The 17,922-nt window shown below is 41.4% G+C and overlaps 1 protein-coding gene across 1 annotated transcript; it reads left to right on the plus strand.

Moving 5' to 3' along the window:
- Nucleotides 1–243: 243 nt before the first annotated feature.
- Nucleotides 244–1,290, plus strand: LOC133645941 (general transcription factor II-I repeat domain-containing protein 2A-like; the record flags this gene model as incomplete). Its single annotated transcript, XM_062040867.1, has 1 exon — nucleotides 244–1,290. A coding segment is annotated over one exon (1,047 nt), but the record flags the coding sequence as incomplete, so codon positions are not given.
- Between the last annotated feature and the right edge of the window lie 16,632 nt (nucleotides 1,291–17,922).

The raw sequence follows: 17,922 nt of genomic DNA on the forward strand, positions 1-17,922 counted from the left end.
GACTTTGACTGTTTTTCGCTGGCTTTGGATGAGAGCTGCGATGTACGTGACACCGCCCAGCTGCTCATCTTCTTACGTGGGATAACTGCAGACTTTCAAATCACGGAGGAGATGGCAGCCATGCAGCCAATGAAAGGGACAACCACAGGTAATGACTTGTTCACAGAGGTAAATGCATGTTTGGACATGTTAGGACTGAAATGGGACAAGCTGGCAGGTGTAACAACAGATGGTTGTCCAAATCTGACAGGGAAAAATGTTGGACTTTTAAAGAGGATGCAGGATAAAGTGACAGAAATTAACACTGTGCAGAAATTGACATTTTTGCATTGTGTTATACACCAGGAAGTGTTCTGTAAGACAGTGTTAAAAATTAACCATGTTGTTGATGCTGTAAGTAAAACAGTTAACTTTATCAGAGCGAGAGCGTTAAATCATAGACAATTTGTTGCACTTTTGGAGGAAAATGAGATTGAACATGGTGACATAAGCTACCACAGCAACGTCAGGTGGCTCAGCCTGGGCAAAGTACTGAAAAGTGTCTGGGACCTGAGAGACCAGATTCAGAATTTCTGTGTGAAGACAGGACATGACATCCCAGAACTTTCAGATGAAGACTGGGTGGCAGACCTTGGATTCGCTGTGGATGTGACTGCACTCATGAACGAACTGAATGTCAAACTGCAGCGCAAGGGCCTTTTTGTGCATGAGATGTACAGTACAGTGACGGCTTTCATGAGAAAGTTGCAGCTTCTCTCAAGCCAAGTGAAGGACAATATTCTGACCCACTTGCCAACACTAAAGGAAGCCACAAGATCAGCCAATCACCTGCACAAGTACTCAAGCAAGTTAGAAGCACTGCATGGAGAGTTTTCGAGGCGATTTCAAGATTTCAAAACTCTTGAGAGTGAAATGCAGGTGGTTTCTTCTCCCTTCAACTGCAGTGTGGACAATGCACCAAGTGATGTTCAGATGGAACTCATTGACCTGCAGTCTGACCTACTGCTGGCAGATCACTTCAGGTCAGTCTCACAGCTGGACGTTTACTACTCCCTCAAAGAGGAGAACTTTCCACACCTGAGAAGGCATGCTCAGAGGATTCTGGTCCTCTTTGGATCCACCTATGTATGTGAACAGACATTTTCTGTGATGAAGTTCAACAAATCCAAACACAGATCCTCTATCACTGATGAGCACCTCTCAGCTGTCATTTGCATAGCCACCTCAGACATTCAGCCAGATCTCAATGCCCTTGTTCAAGCCCAGAACAGACTGGATTATTCACACTGAAGAGGTAAAATGAGGTGGAAAACATAACAAGTTATTGTTTGTTGTATTGCAGTATTTCTATAAACTTGTTAAGTTGTTTGTTGTTTTTCCTTGTTTGTGGAACAAAGTTAAAGTGTGAACAAGTTAATAATAAATTATAAAGTACACTATATTATAATAATAATATATAATAATACTATAATATATAATAATATTATAATAAATTGTTTTTGTTTTCTTATTTCAATTTTACATAGCCTAATATACATTTTTAAGAATTAAGAGTTTCAATAAAACCATCAAAAGCAATCTGCTTTTGTATAAAGTTAAGTTAGGTTAAATGAAATTATTATTATTATTATTATTATTGTTTTTTTTGTTTTTTTTTAATCTTACGGTGTATCAATAATATTGAGCAAAATTTAATTGAAATATTGTCAATGTGGCCCTCCAGCAGTGCTCGGGTTGCTCATGCGGTCCCCGGTAAAAATTAATTGCCCACCCCTGCCTTAGAGTCATATAACTTGGTTTGTCACACAAGCTAACTTTTAGCATGCTAAATTTAGCTCACTAGTATGCTAAAATTAGTATGCTAACTTTTTGAGATAGTTTTGCAACCGTTTATCCAAGAGTCCTATAACTTGGTATAGACTTAGACTTAAACAAACTTTAATGATCCACAAGGGAAATTCTTCCACACAGTAGCTCAGTTACAAAGGATGGAAAGTGTAATGATAGAAAGGACAATGCAGGTATAAAATAGACAAAAAATTTACTGTAGTAGCAATATAAAATATAACATATATGTAATATTTACATAATATATGTACAGTATATGATATATACTTATATATTATATTATATTATGTTATATGTTTATATCTTATATACAATATATAACAATTATCATGTACAATATTACAGTATATGTAACAGCTGCAGCATAATATAGAGAGTAGATCCAGCAGAAAATAGACATTATAAACAAAAAGAAGTAGCTAACATAGAAGGTGTCAGGTAATAGACATATATATGACTGTCACACCGTGGTGAGGGAAGTCCTGTTTTGGGGTTGTCTGGCACATTTCCTGTTTTATTTTGAAAATTCTAATCCTCCTCTCGTTTCAGGCCACTTGCCCTTCCTCCTGTGTCACTGGTCTGATGTCTCTCCTGATTGCCTGATTGTGTCCACCTGTGTCACCCTCCCTCATGTGTATATAGTCCTCGTCTTCCCCTGTCTTGTTGCCAGAGTATATCGTCTCGCTACGTACCTCCAGCCTTGTCCACAGCCTTGTTCACAGCCATCAACCAAGTTTGATAAGTATTGTCTCGCTTTGTTTATTGATTCCTTTGTTCCCTCTGAGAGAGTGATTTTCTTTTGCTAAGTTTTTGGTCAAGTCTTTTTGTATCAATTTTCATAGTGCCTTGTCTTCCTTTTTTTCCCTCCTTCTGGAGCGCTTTTAGTTTTCAGGCTTCTCAAATACTTTATACATACTTTCTGTTTATAGCGTCTCAACTTTTTAGCATGAGAGAATTTCCTTTTTGTAGATCATTATAGATTGTTGGGTTTTTTTGTGTATTCGACTCATATAACTTTTTGGCTATTGCCTGTTCCTCCTTATGGAGTGATTTTCTGTTTATTGCCTTATGTCCTATGCTAATACCCTATAGGTGCTTGAATATATCTTAGATAGATTTTGTAGCCACTTTCTTTAATCACTCTGTCCTAGAGATAGCAAGGAATTATTTAAATAAAGGTCTGAGTCAATTGTCACTTCTCTGCATCTGAGTCCTCATTTACGCCAAGACCTAACATATGACTATTGTTAACTGTTAGTATGCTAACAATAGCATGCTCGCAAGCTAACTTAAGTTGTGTATAGTTAATTCCTATACGACATATTTCTGCTCAAACTCATGATGGATCTGTCCTGATACATCATCTACATGATGTATATAACTTAAAAAAATATAAAAATAAAAACTCCCTCTATCAAAATGTAAAAATAGAGATAAAGGCATCATGTAATGACAAAAAGCTGACAAGTTGATGTTATCAAAGAATAAAAAAAACTAATATTTGTCTATAAATAAATGGATAACGTCTTTTTGTTAGACATTACAAATGACATGATGGTATTACGTTCACACCCCAACACTGCTTTACCTAACAATCAGTAATCATGATTGGTGCCCTTATAACTTGCCTTGGTGCCCTAAAATATGAGCCCTCCTTTAAGGCAACACTTGCCTTGACCTTAAAAAGTTAAAATTTGAGGCCTGTCAGATACAAATACAGTAGATGGTAAGAAATAGTTGTATTTATTTTATTATAGCAAATAAATCAAACTAAGAAATATATGATAACCTTTGTATGTGTTCTGTCTTGTTTGTTGAATTTATTAATAATATATGTAAAACCAGTGTTTCAGTTCACTTTGGAATTCAACAGTGAGGTGCACTTCCTCCTTTAGACAGCAGGAGGCAGCATTGCCTGGTTTACAGTAATGTCCATGATAGCAGGGCACAACAAGGAGTTCCTTTCAAGTATACTTTAAAGTAGTTCGGTGACGACCGCAAACGTTTTCATCTGCTCGAATCTCATGCCAAACAAAGTATCATCGGTATGTATTGTTGAGTAGTATGCTAATATTTGATTGAGTTGTATTATTTGTTGGTTGTGATGTAATTTGGGACGTTTTATGGCCAAAAGTCAGTCATGCTAATTTTCGGAATTCATACAGTGAAGTGAATGTTAGCATAGTAAGCTAGTTTGCTGTACAGCACTTAAATTACATATTTTGTGGCGTTTATTTATCCATTTAAGTTCAATACACAGCATAATGCATGTTTTATTGTAGTGGGCTTGTGTGTGTGTAATTGGCTGTGTATGCATGTCTGTAATGTAAGCATCCTTCTGCTCGTATGTTTTCAGTTTTACCCTTTTTACGGTCAATAAACCTGTGGACAAGAAGACGTTTTTCAGAGTGTTTGATCAAGAAAAGGTGTTAGGGTAAAGCCAAGATATTTCTACATATCGAGGGCGGCACAGTAAAACAATGTCTTTAACGCAGAAGATAAGACAGCATACACAAGAACAAACAATAGATTGCACAGAAAGCTTAATACGGACAAAATCTACCACTTCACGTGCTTCAACGAGGTCAAATGCTTCCTCCACCGAGGCTGCAGCTACCAGAGCACGCGCAAAAGCAGAGGCAGCCAAAGTACGTCTGTCTTTTGCACATAAAGAAATGACACTCAAAGTGGAAAAAGCACAACTGGACGTGGAAAAAGCACAACTGGACGTGAAAAAGCACAACTAGAAGCTAAGATGGACATGCTCTTACTGGAGCAGGACGCAGCAGCTGCACTCGCCAAAGCGGAGGTCTTGGAAGCCGCTGTGGAAGGAAGTGATCGAAGCAGCTCCTATCTTCACATCGAGCAGTTGTTTGAACATTCAGTTGACACACTAGAGCGCACAAAAGAATACATAGACACTCAGGCCCAAGAGCCAAGTCAAATAAAAGTTGAATCACCACACCAACAGCCATCATCATGGAATGAAACACAACATTATAAACCACCAGATGTGAACTCCATTCAACACTCACATCTCCAGACAGAGCACAATAAACACGGAGTTGGCTTTATTTCTACACTACAACAAATGACAACACCTTCACAGCCAGAAGTCACATCAGTCACCAGTCCATCTTCAAATAACATACGAGACAATCACCAAGATTACAAGTCAAGCTACAGTTCTCCTTTGCATCCAAAGTCCAGCCGTACACCTTGTCAGCCTGTCTACGATCAAGGGAATGTGGCAGACTTCGCAAGATATCTAGCTCACCGTGAGCTAGTCACAACGAGCCTGATAAAGTTCAGCGACCAGCCATGCAGTTAAAAAGGATATGGGACGGACTGGAAACCTGTTACGGCGCACCCGAAATGGTGGAGGATTCACTGTTTAAACGGATACACAGCTTCCCTAAAATCATCAACAGAGACTCTTCAAAGCTCCATGAGTTGAGTGATTTTCTCATAGAATTGGAGGCAGCCAAGAAAGATGGAGACCTGCCTGGCCTTGCATATTTGGACACAGCACGTGGGATAAATCCATTAGTTCAAAAGTTACCATTCAACCTTCAAGAAAAGTGGCTCAACGTTGGCACAAACTATAAATTACAACACAATGTAACATTTCCCCCCTTTTATGTTTTTGTTGACTTCATTGGAAAACAAGCTATAATTAGGAATGACCCAGGCTTCAAGTTTGCAGGTCAAATTGTCACCTCAAAAGCAGACAGAGTCCAATGGAAGCAGAGCCAAAATAGAGAAGTCTCAGTTCATAAGATCGATTTCCAGTCTACTGCCCCTCCTATTAATGACAAGCAACACTTTGAAGCTGATGATCCTGAGAAACAGTGCCCTATTCATAAAAAACCTCACATGCTCCAGAAATGTCGGGCCTTCCGTGCAATGCCGTTGGAACAACGCAAGGAATTCCTGAAAGAGAATGGCATGTTTTAAGTGTTGCACATCCACTCAACATATAGCAAAAAACTGTACATTTATTACTAAGTGCACTGAGTGTGAGAGCGCAAAGCACATTTCTGCACTTCATCCTGGACCTGCACCATGGATCCAGGTCCCAACCCCCCTGACACAGCTTGGCGGGGAGCAAGACTCAGGACCTTCAACTGAGGTCAGTGCTCGATGTACAGATGTATGTGGTGGCGATCAAAGCTACAAATCCTGCTCAAAGATCTGCCTTGTTAAAATATATCCTAGCGGCCGTCCTGAGAAATCCCTGAAAGTTTATGCAATCATCGACGAGCAGAGTAACAAGTCCCTTGCTCGTTCAGAGTTCTTTGAGATATTCAACATTCAAAATCCTTCATCTCCATACACACTCCGAACCTGCTCTGGAGTGACGGAAATCACTGGGAGAAGAGCTTCAGGCTACAAAATTGAATCCATGGATGGAAAAGTGTGCCTCTCTTTACCAAGCCTCCTGGAATGTGATGATCTTAACAACAGATCATAAATCCCAACACCTAATGCTGCAGCCTACCATACTCACCTCAAATCAGTTGCTAACCTCATCCCAGAGCTGGATCCTAACACGTCCATCCTGCTTCTCCTTGGGAGAGACATCATCTCTGTCCACAAAGAGCGCAAGCAGGTTGATGGGCCAAGCGATGGTCCCTATGCTCAAAAACTTGACCTGGGATGGGTGATCGTTGGAAATGTATGCTTGGGAGGTGTTCACAAGCCGACCACAGTGAATAACTTCAACACCATTACGATTGAACAAAGGCGTCCCACAGTCTTTACACCTTGTCCTAACGTATTTCAAGTCAAGGAGAGACATGGCCAATTTCAAAGCCCTGAATACTCAAAGGTAACCTTCACAAAGAAATGTAAGCAAGATGACGTGGGCGCTACAGTGTTTCAGCAGACCAAAGATGACAACAAAGTCGGTCCATCCATTGATGACATCGCCTTCCTGCAAATCATGGAGAGGGATTTGAAAAAGGACATAACCAACAGCTGGGTAGCTCCGCTGCCATTTAAGACTCCAAGGCCCAAGCTTCCTGACAACAAAGTTCAAGCCTTGAAGCGTTTTTCCTATCTGAGACGCAACTTCGAAAGAAAACCAGTGATGAAAGAGCACTTTTTTAGCTTCATGGAAAAGATCTTTCAAAATGAACATGCTGAAATAGCTCCTCCACTCACATCTAGAGAGCAGAGAGCAGAGCAGAGAATTTGTCTATTCTTAGCATGTACAAGACACATAAGAACTGAGATTACATTTTCGGCACAATCCCGCTAAGGCAGAAATACGTTACAGGGGGACAAGACGGGACCGCCAACGGATCAGCCACTTAGGGCGCTCCTTATCAGCCACTTAGGGCGCTCCTTATCAGCCACTTAGGGCGCTCCTTCTCCTAATGAAGAAAGATGGTATTTACCAGCCTTTGGTGTTTACCATCCAAAGAAACCTGGGAACATCCGTGTGGTGTTTGACTCCAGCGCCCAATACAATGGTGTGTCACTAATCGACGTGCTGTTAACTGGACCTGACCTCAACAACACCCTTATAGGGGTACTCCTCAGGTTTCGTAAAGAAGCTGTAGCCATAACAGCAGACATTCAGCAGCTGTACCACTGTTTCTTAGTCAGAGAAGAAGACCGCAATTATCTCAGGTTTTTATGGTTCAGGAACAACAACTCATCTGAAGACATCATGGAATACAGAATGAGGGTCCATGTCTTTGGAAATTATCCCTCTACCGCAGTGGCCATCTACTGTTTAGGACAGTCAGTGAAAAATGCAGAGCCCGTTGTAAAGCAGTTTGTCAACCGTGACTTTTATGTAGATGACGGGCTAACGTCACATCCCTCCGTCGAAGCTGCAGCGAAGCTGCTCAAGAGGACGCAAGAGGTTCTGTCAGACTCAAACTTGAGGCTTCACAAAATTGCCTCAAATAAAGGAGAAGTTATGAACGCATTCCCATCTCAGGACCATGCCATCAACTTAAAGGACCTGGACTTCACTTCAGATATCTTGCCCATGCAACGTAGTCTGGGACTTAACTGGGATCTAATGTCAGACACATTTACCTTTCAAGTAGCTGATGAGCAAAAGCCTTTCACCCGCAGAGGTCTCTTGTCAACTGTCAACAGCATCTATGATCCCCTAGGATTTCTTGCCCCTGTCACCATACAAGGCAAACTGATCCTGCGTGAGCTCATGGAGAACAACGGAGATTGGGATGCACCTCTTCCTCAAGAAATGGAAGAGACATGGTCAACGTGGCGATGCTCATTGAAAGATCTCAGCAATCTCCAGATCCCAAGAGTTTACACACAGGCCTCTCCTACAGCGGTGTCAAAAAGAGAGATAGTCATCTTTTGTGACGCTTCCACAAAGGCAATTGCAGCAGTTGCATACTTAAAACTAACAGAGAAAAATGGAACCAACCACGTGGGCTTTCTCATGGGAAAAGCCAAGCTTACACCCTTGTCAGAAAAAACTGTCCCTAGACTTGAGCTTTGTTCTGCAGTATTAGCGGTGGAGCTTGCCGAGCTCATCACCTCAGAGATGGACATGGAGGTTGACATCACTTTCTACAGCGACAGCAAAATCGTTCTTGGTTACATCAGCAATGATACTAGACGTTTTTACGTGTATGTAAGCAACCAAGTTCAACGGATAAGAAGCTTTTCTCACCCTGAGCAATGGAAACATGTCTCCACTGAAGCAAACCCTGCAGACATAGCCAAAAGGTCTGTGTCAGCGAAACACCTGTCCAGTACCACCTGGCTTTGTGGACCAGCATTCCTGAAGAATGCTCAGAATGACCAGTTTGAAAAGGGCCCTTTTGAGTTGTCTGACCCCTCTCTGGATACAGAGGTCCGCCCGCATGTTTCAACATTGAACACCACTGCAGTAATCAAACACCTGGGTTCTCAACGCTTCTCCAAGTTCTGCAGTTGGAGATCATTGATCCATGCCATTGCTCGTCTCACTCACATTGCTCGCCTCTTTCAAAAGAATCCTGCAGTAAAAGCTAATGGCTGCAAAGGCTGGCATCATTGCCACTCAGCAAATGCTGTTGAGGAACTTGCACATGCTAAGAAAACCATCATTCGTGCAGTATAAGAAGACATATATGCTCAAAAGTATGCTTCCATCAAAAATGGTAAAGGGCTTTCCAAAGACAATAATCTCAAAGCCTTAGACCCTCTCATTGATGCCGATTGTCTGCTAAGAATTGGGGGTCGCATAAAAGAAGCGGAACTCTCTTTGGAGGAGAAATCGCCTCTCATAATCCCTGGCAAGCACCATATTTCCACGCTTCTGGTCAGGCACTACCATCAGAAAATACAACACCAGGGCAGATTATTCACTGAAGGTGCTTTAAGAGCTGCTGGATTTTGGATTGTTGGTAGTAAAAGATGAGTCAGCAGTGTGATCTATGGATGTGTTAAATGCCGCAAACTTCGCGCTTTGCCTCAGACTCAAAAGATGGCTCATCTTCCAGCTGATCACCTGTCCGCTGAACCTCCATTTACCAGCGTTGGGCTGGACGTCTTTGGACCTTGGACAGTGTCTGCACGTCGTACACGAGGTGGCCTTGCACAAGACAAAAGGTGGGCCGTACTATTCACCTGTATGAGTGTCAGAGCCATGCACATAGAGGTCATTGAATCATTAGACACGTCATGTTTCATCAATGCCTTAAGGCGTTTCCTTGCTATAAGGGGCCCAGTGAAATTAATTCGGTCCGATAGAGGCACCAACTTCATAAGTGCATGCAAAGAGCTCAAGATTCCATCCAACATTGATAACACATCTGTAGAAAAGTTTTTGTCCGATCAAGATTGCAGATGGATGTGCAACGTGCCTCACACATCTCACATGGGTGGGCCATGGGAGAGGATAACTGGTGTGGCAAGAAGGATCCTTCACGCCATGTTCCTGCAGTTTGGGACCTCAAAGCTGACCCACGAAGGTCTCTCCACACTTATGGCAGAGGTGACTGCCATCATCAATGCCAGACCTCTTGTACCAGTGTCCACCGACCCAGATGACCCCCAAATACTCTCACCAGCAACACTCCTCACACAAAAGGTCAGTCCTTCAACTGCTCCCGTAGGTGACTGCGTAAAAGATCTCCACAAGCAACAGTGGCGTCAAATCCAGCATTTGGCTCAAACCTTTTGGGACAAATGGAAGAGGCAATACCTATCCACACTTCAGCCACGGAGGATGTGGCATTCACCCCACCCTAACCTCCTGCCTGGAAGTGTAGTGCTCCTCAAAGATGACCAACTGAAGAGAAACCATTGGCCTTTAGGACTAATTACACAAGTCTTCCCAAGCAAAGATGGCAGAGTTCGCAAAGTGGAGATAAAAGTCTCCAGAAAGGATGGGACCAAAGTGTCCCTGCGGCCGGTCACAGAGACAATCCTGCTTATGGCACCAGAGAAGCCATAGTATCCTTTGGGACAGTTTGGTAGTGGCGGTTTATTCCGCCAGGCGGCGAGTGTTCTGTCTTGTTTGTTGAATTTATTAATAATATATGTAAAACCAGTGTTTAAGTTCACTTTGGAATTCAACAGTGAGGTGCACTTCCTCCTTTAGACAGCAGGAGGCAGCATTTCCTAGTTTACAGTAATGTCCATGATAGCAGGGCACAACAAGGAGTTCCTTTCAAGTATACTTTAAACTAGTTCGGTGACGATCGCAAACGTTTTCATCTGCTCGAATCTCATGCCAAACAAAGTATCATCGGTATGTATTGTTGAGTAGTATGCTAATATTTGATTGAGTTGTATTATTTGTTGGTTGTGATGTAATTTGGGACGTTTTATGGCCAAAAGTCAGTCATGCTAATTTTCGGAATTCATACAGTGAAGTGAATGTTAGCATAGTAAGCTAGTTGCACTTAAATTACATATTTTGTGGCGTTTATTTATCCATCTAAGTTCAATACACAGCATAATGCATGTTTTATTGTAGTGGGTTTGTGTGTGTGTAATTGGCTGTGTATGCATGTCTGTAATGTAAGCATCCTTCTGCTTGTATGTTTTCAGTTTTACCCTTTTTACGGTCAATAAACCTGTGGACAAGAAGACGTTTTTCAGAGTGTTTGATCAAGAAAAGGTGTTAGGGTAAAGCCAAGATATTTCTACATATCGAGGGCGGCACAGTATGAAAGTGAATTATTCACCTTTTTTTTTAATTCTTAATTAGGGTTGTCTCGATACCAATATTTTGGTACCGATACCAAAATGTATTTCGATATTTTACGACTTTTCTAAATAAAGGGGACCACAAAAAATGTCATTATTGGCTTTATTTGAAAAAACTATCTTAGGGTACGTTAAACATATGTTTCTTATTGCAATTTACTCCTGAAATAAAATAGTGAACATACGAGACAACTTGTCTTTTAGTAGTAAGTAAACAAACAAAGGCTCTTAATTAGTTTGCTGACGTATGCAGTAACATATTGTCATTTATCATTCTATTATTTTGTGAACATTATGAGGGACAAAACGTAAAAATTGATTATTAATCTACTTGTTCATTTACTGTTGTGTCTGGTTATTTTGGTTTTAACATGTTCTATCTACACTTCTGTTAAAATGACTTGTTCTTCTGTTGTTTAATACTTTACAATAGTTTTGGATGATACCACAAATTTAGGTATCGATCCGATACCAAGTAGTTACAGGATCATACATTGGTCATATTCAAAGTCCTCATGTGTCAGGTACATTTTTTCTGAGTTTATAAACATAATATATCATTTTTTTTAAAAAGGAAAAAATATTTTGTGACAATAAAAACATCGATGTAATCATAGTAGTATCAATTAGACTATTGTACTTGGTATCATTACAGTGGATGTCAGGTGTAGATCCACCCATGGCATTTGTTTACATTCAGGAACGGCATCATTAGCGGTGACGCGGGTGAGCTACAGTGTGTAGTGAAGCATAATTAGCTATTTCTCGTCCCCCAGTGATAATGTTACGTGTAAGAAACTCACTTTATTTGTCGCCATGGAGACCAGGATTAGTGATTTAGAAGTAGCTGAAACACTGCCGACTGCGTCTGGATGTTAGCTGCTATTTAGCTAGCCATGTCTAAAAGCACCTCGTCCTGAGGGCGTTTCAGTGTTATAACTTCACCTTTATCTTTAGTTTTCAAGCCAAAATGCGTCCATTCTCCCTTTTCTGTCTACACACTGTCTACTTGTAAGTATTCTGTGATTGTGCGCTGCCGAAAATGCTCCTCTGCTCGTAAAACCAGCAATTGTACGACGTGACGACGCGCCGTCATGCCTGTTAAAAGAAACAATTGGGGAACTGGTACTTTTCAAAGAGAGTATAGTACCATTTTTGATTCATTAGTACCGCAATACTATACTAATACCAGTGACGTGCGGTGAGGTTAAGGGCTGGTGAGGCACTGACTTCAACACAGTCAGATTTACAAACATATGAACCCTAAAGAGTATCTTATTCACCATTTGATTGGCAGCAGTTAACGGGTTATGTTTAAAAGCTCATACCAGCATTCTTCCCTGCTTGGCACTCAGCATCAAGGGTTGCTCCCCTCACCTCCCAGGGGTTGATCAAGGGATGGGTCAAATGCAGAGGACAAATTTCACCACACCTAGTGTGTGTGTGACAATCATTGGTACTTTAACTTAACTTTAACTTTATACATACAAACTGTAGCACACAAAAAAGCACATTTAATTAAAAAAACAGTGTGCTTATCCCACACTTGAAGGGATGTACCAATGCTGAATGTGGCTTCTGGATTTCACTCAAAAGACCAGACAGTAGTTACTTTTTTTCCTTTTATTTTCCTTTAGTTTGCAACAGTTTTTCCAACGAAGAAACAACTTATTTTTTCTTCCTTGGTCTTTTTAGCAGTCTTTAGCAGTGTTAGTAGACTTTAGTTTCTTTAGCTGTCATTAGCTGTCTTTAGTAGCCTTTAGAAGGTGAAAAACCGGCTCTGCGTTCAGCTTTTGGTTTTGGTACACTTTTGGCACAACTCTGGGTTATCTGTAATGAACTAAACCTTTCTCCACTCTGCGCTGGCGTCTTTTGTACTCCTTGATTTGACACAGCTGTCTAATTACCAGGCTCACGCACCAGCAGATGAGACGGGAGCGCGCCGCGTTATACCTGCGCGTGAACGTAAACTGATCGGCTCTGATCATATAAGCCGACTGGCCGAAATAATGCAGAATTATATACATTTCCTGGGGTTGCCTAGGTGAATATGGATGCGGATGTGCTCTAAGATAAAATATAATTTTATTAAGTGGGGTTTGGCTGGTTGCTAAGCAGCCACGGTTGCGAGCTCGCGCATCAGCTGACGAGACAGCTGTTCGCCGCTACAATGGTCTTACCTTTACTTATAAATGAAGTCCATGCGCCGCTGTTGTGCTGGATTAATGCACCCCCGCCGTAGAATGCACCCCCTGACGGGAGTGTGAATGAATGAAATATGAAATCCGTGCTGCAGTCTGCAGGTGTACCTAAATTTGTACCTCAGCCAGTGCGTCTTCGCAGCAGTTTTATGATTGCTCAGCACAAGTAATACGTTACACACATACAGTTGTTGACAAAATACACTGTACATTATATACTTCAGCTAACTAAACTATGGAAATGTATAATATAGTTCATATAGCAATACGGTCTCACTGCACAGCAGGCCAGCAGTTAGACGAGTCCGCAATCCATGTTGAGGTACAACGCAGTGACGTGCCTCAACTGCTGATCACCGCACAGTCTCTTCTCAGTATTTGAACGGCAAATGTGAAAATTCAGCGATTTTGAATAAAAATGATCTAAAACTGGTGAAGTTAAATGGAAAATAACTTTATAGTATAATCACTGGATACATATAACAATTTAATACATTTTTTTTCTTTTTACATTTTTTTTCTTTCCATGATGGCAGGTGTGGCCCCGCCTCACCTGCCTCTAGTGACCACACATTAGAGATGCGCGGTTTGCGGACACAACCGCGGACTACGCGGATAATCCGGCGGTCGGGCGGATGCATGACGAAACATTTTTATTTTAAATAGATTCGGGCGGGTGGCGGTTGAACCTATTCAGAAGAAAAAAATACATACCGTATTTTTCGGACTATAAGTTGCAGTTTTTTTCATAGTTTGGCCATGGGTGCGACGTATACTCCGGAGCGACTTATGTGTGAAATTATTCACACATTATTGTAAAATATCAAATAATATTATTTATCTCATTCGCGTCAGCGACAAAGCAAATGGAAGCCATCGTCACACACACGCTAACCAATAAGAATTCGGCGGGGGCGGGTCATGGCAGAGATGCATTATGGGTTTTGGAATGCTAACTGCTATACGCTACTGCCGGAGCTATTAAAATGGACCACATCAACGTTGGCGGTAACTTATAAAAACTGAGAAAGACTGAACTAAAATGGCACCGAAAAGGAAATCATATACTGCAGATTACGAGCTGGGCGTTGTGAAATATGCAGCAGAAAAAAGCGATCGAGCAGCCATCGTCACACACACGCCAACCAATAAGAATTCGGCGGGGCCGGGTCATGGCAGAGATGCATTGTGGGTTTTGGAATGCTAACTGCTATACGCTACTGCCGGAGCTATTAAAATAGACCACATCAACGTTGACGGTAACTTTAAAAACTGAGAAGGACTTAACTAAAATGGCACCGAAAAGGAAATCATATACTGCAGATTACGAGCTGGGCGTTGTGAAATATGCAGCAGAAAAAAGCGATCGAGCAGCCATCGTCACACACACGCCAACCAATAAGAATTCGGCAGGGGCGGGTCATGGCAGAGATGCATTGTGGGTTTTGGAATGCTAACTGCTCAGTCTCCTTTCTGCCTTGCATCGTCTATATTAGATGTATAACAACGGGTGGGTGGCGGGCGGTTGTGGTTTTGATAAAATGTTAGTTCGGGTGGATGGCGGGTGGATGACGACTTTTGTGATGCGGTTGCGGATGAAATAATTGCCTATCCGCGCATCTCTACCACACATCACTGATACAAACTTTGTACATATACACATATAACATTATTGCACATTATAGTCCGAAAAAATAAAAAGACATGACACATGAGGACATGACGGACACATTGTGCTCACTCAGTGCCTGTTTAATGCTATTATGGCTCTTGGGTAAAAACTGTTTTTTAGTCTACTAACTACTACTACTAACACATACACTCGTAAACGTGTTAGCATATTAGCTCATGCTATTGACGCCGGCTTTATTACATTACCATAGCACGTACAAATATGCATGAAAACACACATACAGACATCACACATGGGACAGGTTAGAAATTAAAAATTGTTTTGCTTGTATTGTAAAACTTTGCTTGGAGAGATGAATGAAAATTCCGTACGAGCAGAACTGCTATGGACGGCTAGAAGACCAAACGGCACCTGTACTTCCTGTTAAAAGCTCAGTCGAAAAAGAAGGGCAATGCAGCCCCTGCAGTGAGTAAACTTGTGCAAAAGATGGCACCATAGCACAAACAATAACACACCTATTAGGTGTCTTTGTTTTGTTTTGCTAAAGCTGTAACCCACACAGCAAAAACACTCCGCGGCGGATCCCCCACGCAGGTATCGCGCTTTCCGGAACGGAACCGCGAAACGGACCAGCATCGGCGTCCATTTGCACTCAGGAACGTATCCGCCACGGCGGCAGGTAGCGGATCCGCTGTGGCGGCGCGCTGAATGCGCTCCGCACCCATGATCAAAGCCTTATTTCCACGGCGGGTGTGCCGTGGCGGCGGGTGCGCCGTGACGGCGCGCTGCATCCGCTCCGCACCCAAGATCAAAGCCTAACCTCCCGCCGCGGACCAGCAACGGACTCATAAAAACCCTGGCTCATCTGGCCGTTTTGGACCCCTTCTGTTCTTGCTGTAGGATAAAATAGGAAACTAAAAAATTCACTAAGCCCTACTACAGCAATATATGCTTACATATGCATTGCCTTGTATTTTTAAACTAACAATATTGTCAATAGGCAGAAACAGAAAATGGTCAATTCACTCTATAAAGTAAATATATATAATATATATTTAAAAAGTAAATATACATATTTAATCTATTAGGCTACAACTTCAAGGAAACGCTGCTCCATGCACAGCTAACATATCAGAAAATGAATAACTGGTGAATGACAAGAAGTCCAATAAAAGGTTGTTTATTTATACATATACATCTCTATTCCTCCTGAGGAGGTGGAAGCGGGACTCGTCTCCTCGTTGCCCGATCCCCCGCCAAGTTGAACCACCTGATGGCGTGTTTGGTGACCTCAGCGTCCGTGGCTGACCTTGTCAACACATTTTTACTCACAGCACCTGTAATCAAACAAGATTACAAGACAGATACGTTTATGTTTATGGTAGGAAGCATCCAAAGCCAAGTATGCTTACACAATACAAAATATGTGATAGGTATTAAGGAGATTACATTTGAAAAAAAAACATGACTTAAAGTTACTGGAGGTGGTTAAAATAAGGTGCGTAAACTATGAATTTGTGATCAGGGTATACAGTTATGTTCATAATAATAGCAGTGTGTTTAAAAAGGTGTGTAAACCTCAAAATTCTTCAAATAAATGGTATTTTAATGAACACAAATGCATTGGGGAGACTGCACATTCCATTTCAAAGCCAGAAAATTGGAAAAAAGTAATTCAATTTGACAATATTTTAAAGAAAGTCAAGAAATATAAAACAAAAAAATAGCAGTGTTGACATATTTCTTTACAAAACTCAAATGTACTGTATAAACTAAGAAAGGCTTGCAGATTCAACTTTCCTTAGAATTATTAACTATAATTTAGTTGCATAACCCCGGTTTCTGATAACTGCAGGTATTGCAGCCCAGGACAATTGTACTACGTTCCACAATTCCTCTGCATTTTTTTGGTATTGCCTCATGAACAGCATTCTTTATGTCAGCCCACAAGTTTTCAATGGGATTAAGGTTCAGGGATTGTGCTGGCCACTCCATTACTTGAATTCTGTTTGTCTGGAACCATGATTTTGCTCGCTTGCTGGTGTGTTTGGGGTCATTTTCTTGTTGAAACACCCATTTCAAGGGCATTTCCTCTTCAACATACGGCAACATGACTTCTTCCAGTATTCTGATGTACTCAAACTGATCCATGATCCCTGGTATGCGATAAATAGGACTAACACCACAATACGAGAAGCATCCCCATATCATGATGCTTGCACCACCATGCTTCACCGTCTTCACTGTGTACTGGGGCTTGAATTCAGTGTTTGCAGGACGCCTGACAAACTGTCTGTGGCACTTAGACCCAAAAAGAACAATCTTACTCTCATCAGTCCCAAATTTTACGCCATTTCTTTTTAGGCCAGTCAATGTGTTCTTTGGCAAATTGTAACCGCTTCAGCACACGTCTTGTTTTTAACAATGGGACTTTGCGGGGGCTTCTTTCTGCTAGCTTGGCTTCACATAGACATGGTCTGATTGTTACAGTACTCACAGGCCATCTTAGATCTTGTTTGATCCTCCTGGAGCTGATCATTGGCTGAGCCTTTGCCATTTTGGTTATTCTCCGATCCATTTCATTAGTCGTTTTTCTTTTTCTTCCTCGTCTTTTTGGTTTTGGCTGCCATTTTAAAGTGTTTGATATCATTTTAGCTGAACAGCCTATAATTTTCTGCACTTCCTTATAGGTTTTCCCCTCTTTTATTAAATTCTTAATCAAAGAACGCTCTTCTTCTGAACAGTGTCTTCAACGACCCATTTTACACTGTTTTCCAAGGACAAATGCACAGCCAGCATATGCAGCGTCAGTTGCCTTGATCCTAAAATAAGGGCCACTTGTTTAACTTTTTTTTTTTTACACATAATCAATGATGTCACTTATGGAACGCAGCACTGCTATTTTTTTGAACACGCCCCTTTCAGTAAATGATTCAGTTTCACAGAATTAGCAGCATGCACATCATTTCTGTTGGGTCTGTTGGTTTTCTATACCTTTACTAAACCTTCTAGAAACGTATTTGCAGTGTAGAAGTTGAAATTCTAACA

This window comes from Entelurus aequoreus, linkage group LG03, assembly GCF_033978785.1.
Source record: "Entelurus aequoreus isolate RoL-2023_Sb linkage group LG03, RoL_Eaeq_v1.1, whole genome shotgun sequence".
Taxonomy (NCBI): Eukaryota; Metazoa; Chordata; class Actinopteri; order Syngnathiformes; family Syngnathidae; genus Entelurus; species Entelurus aequoreus.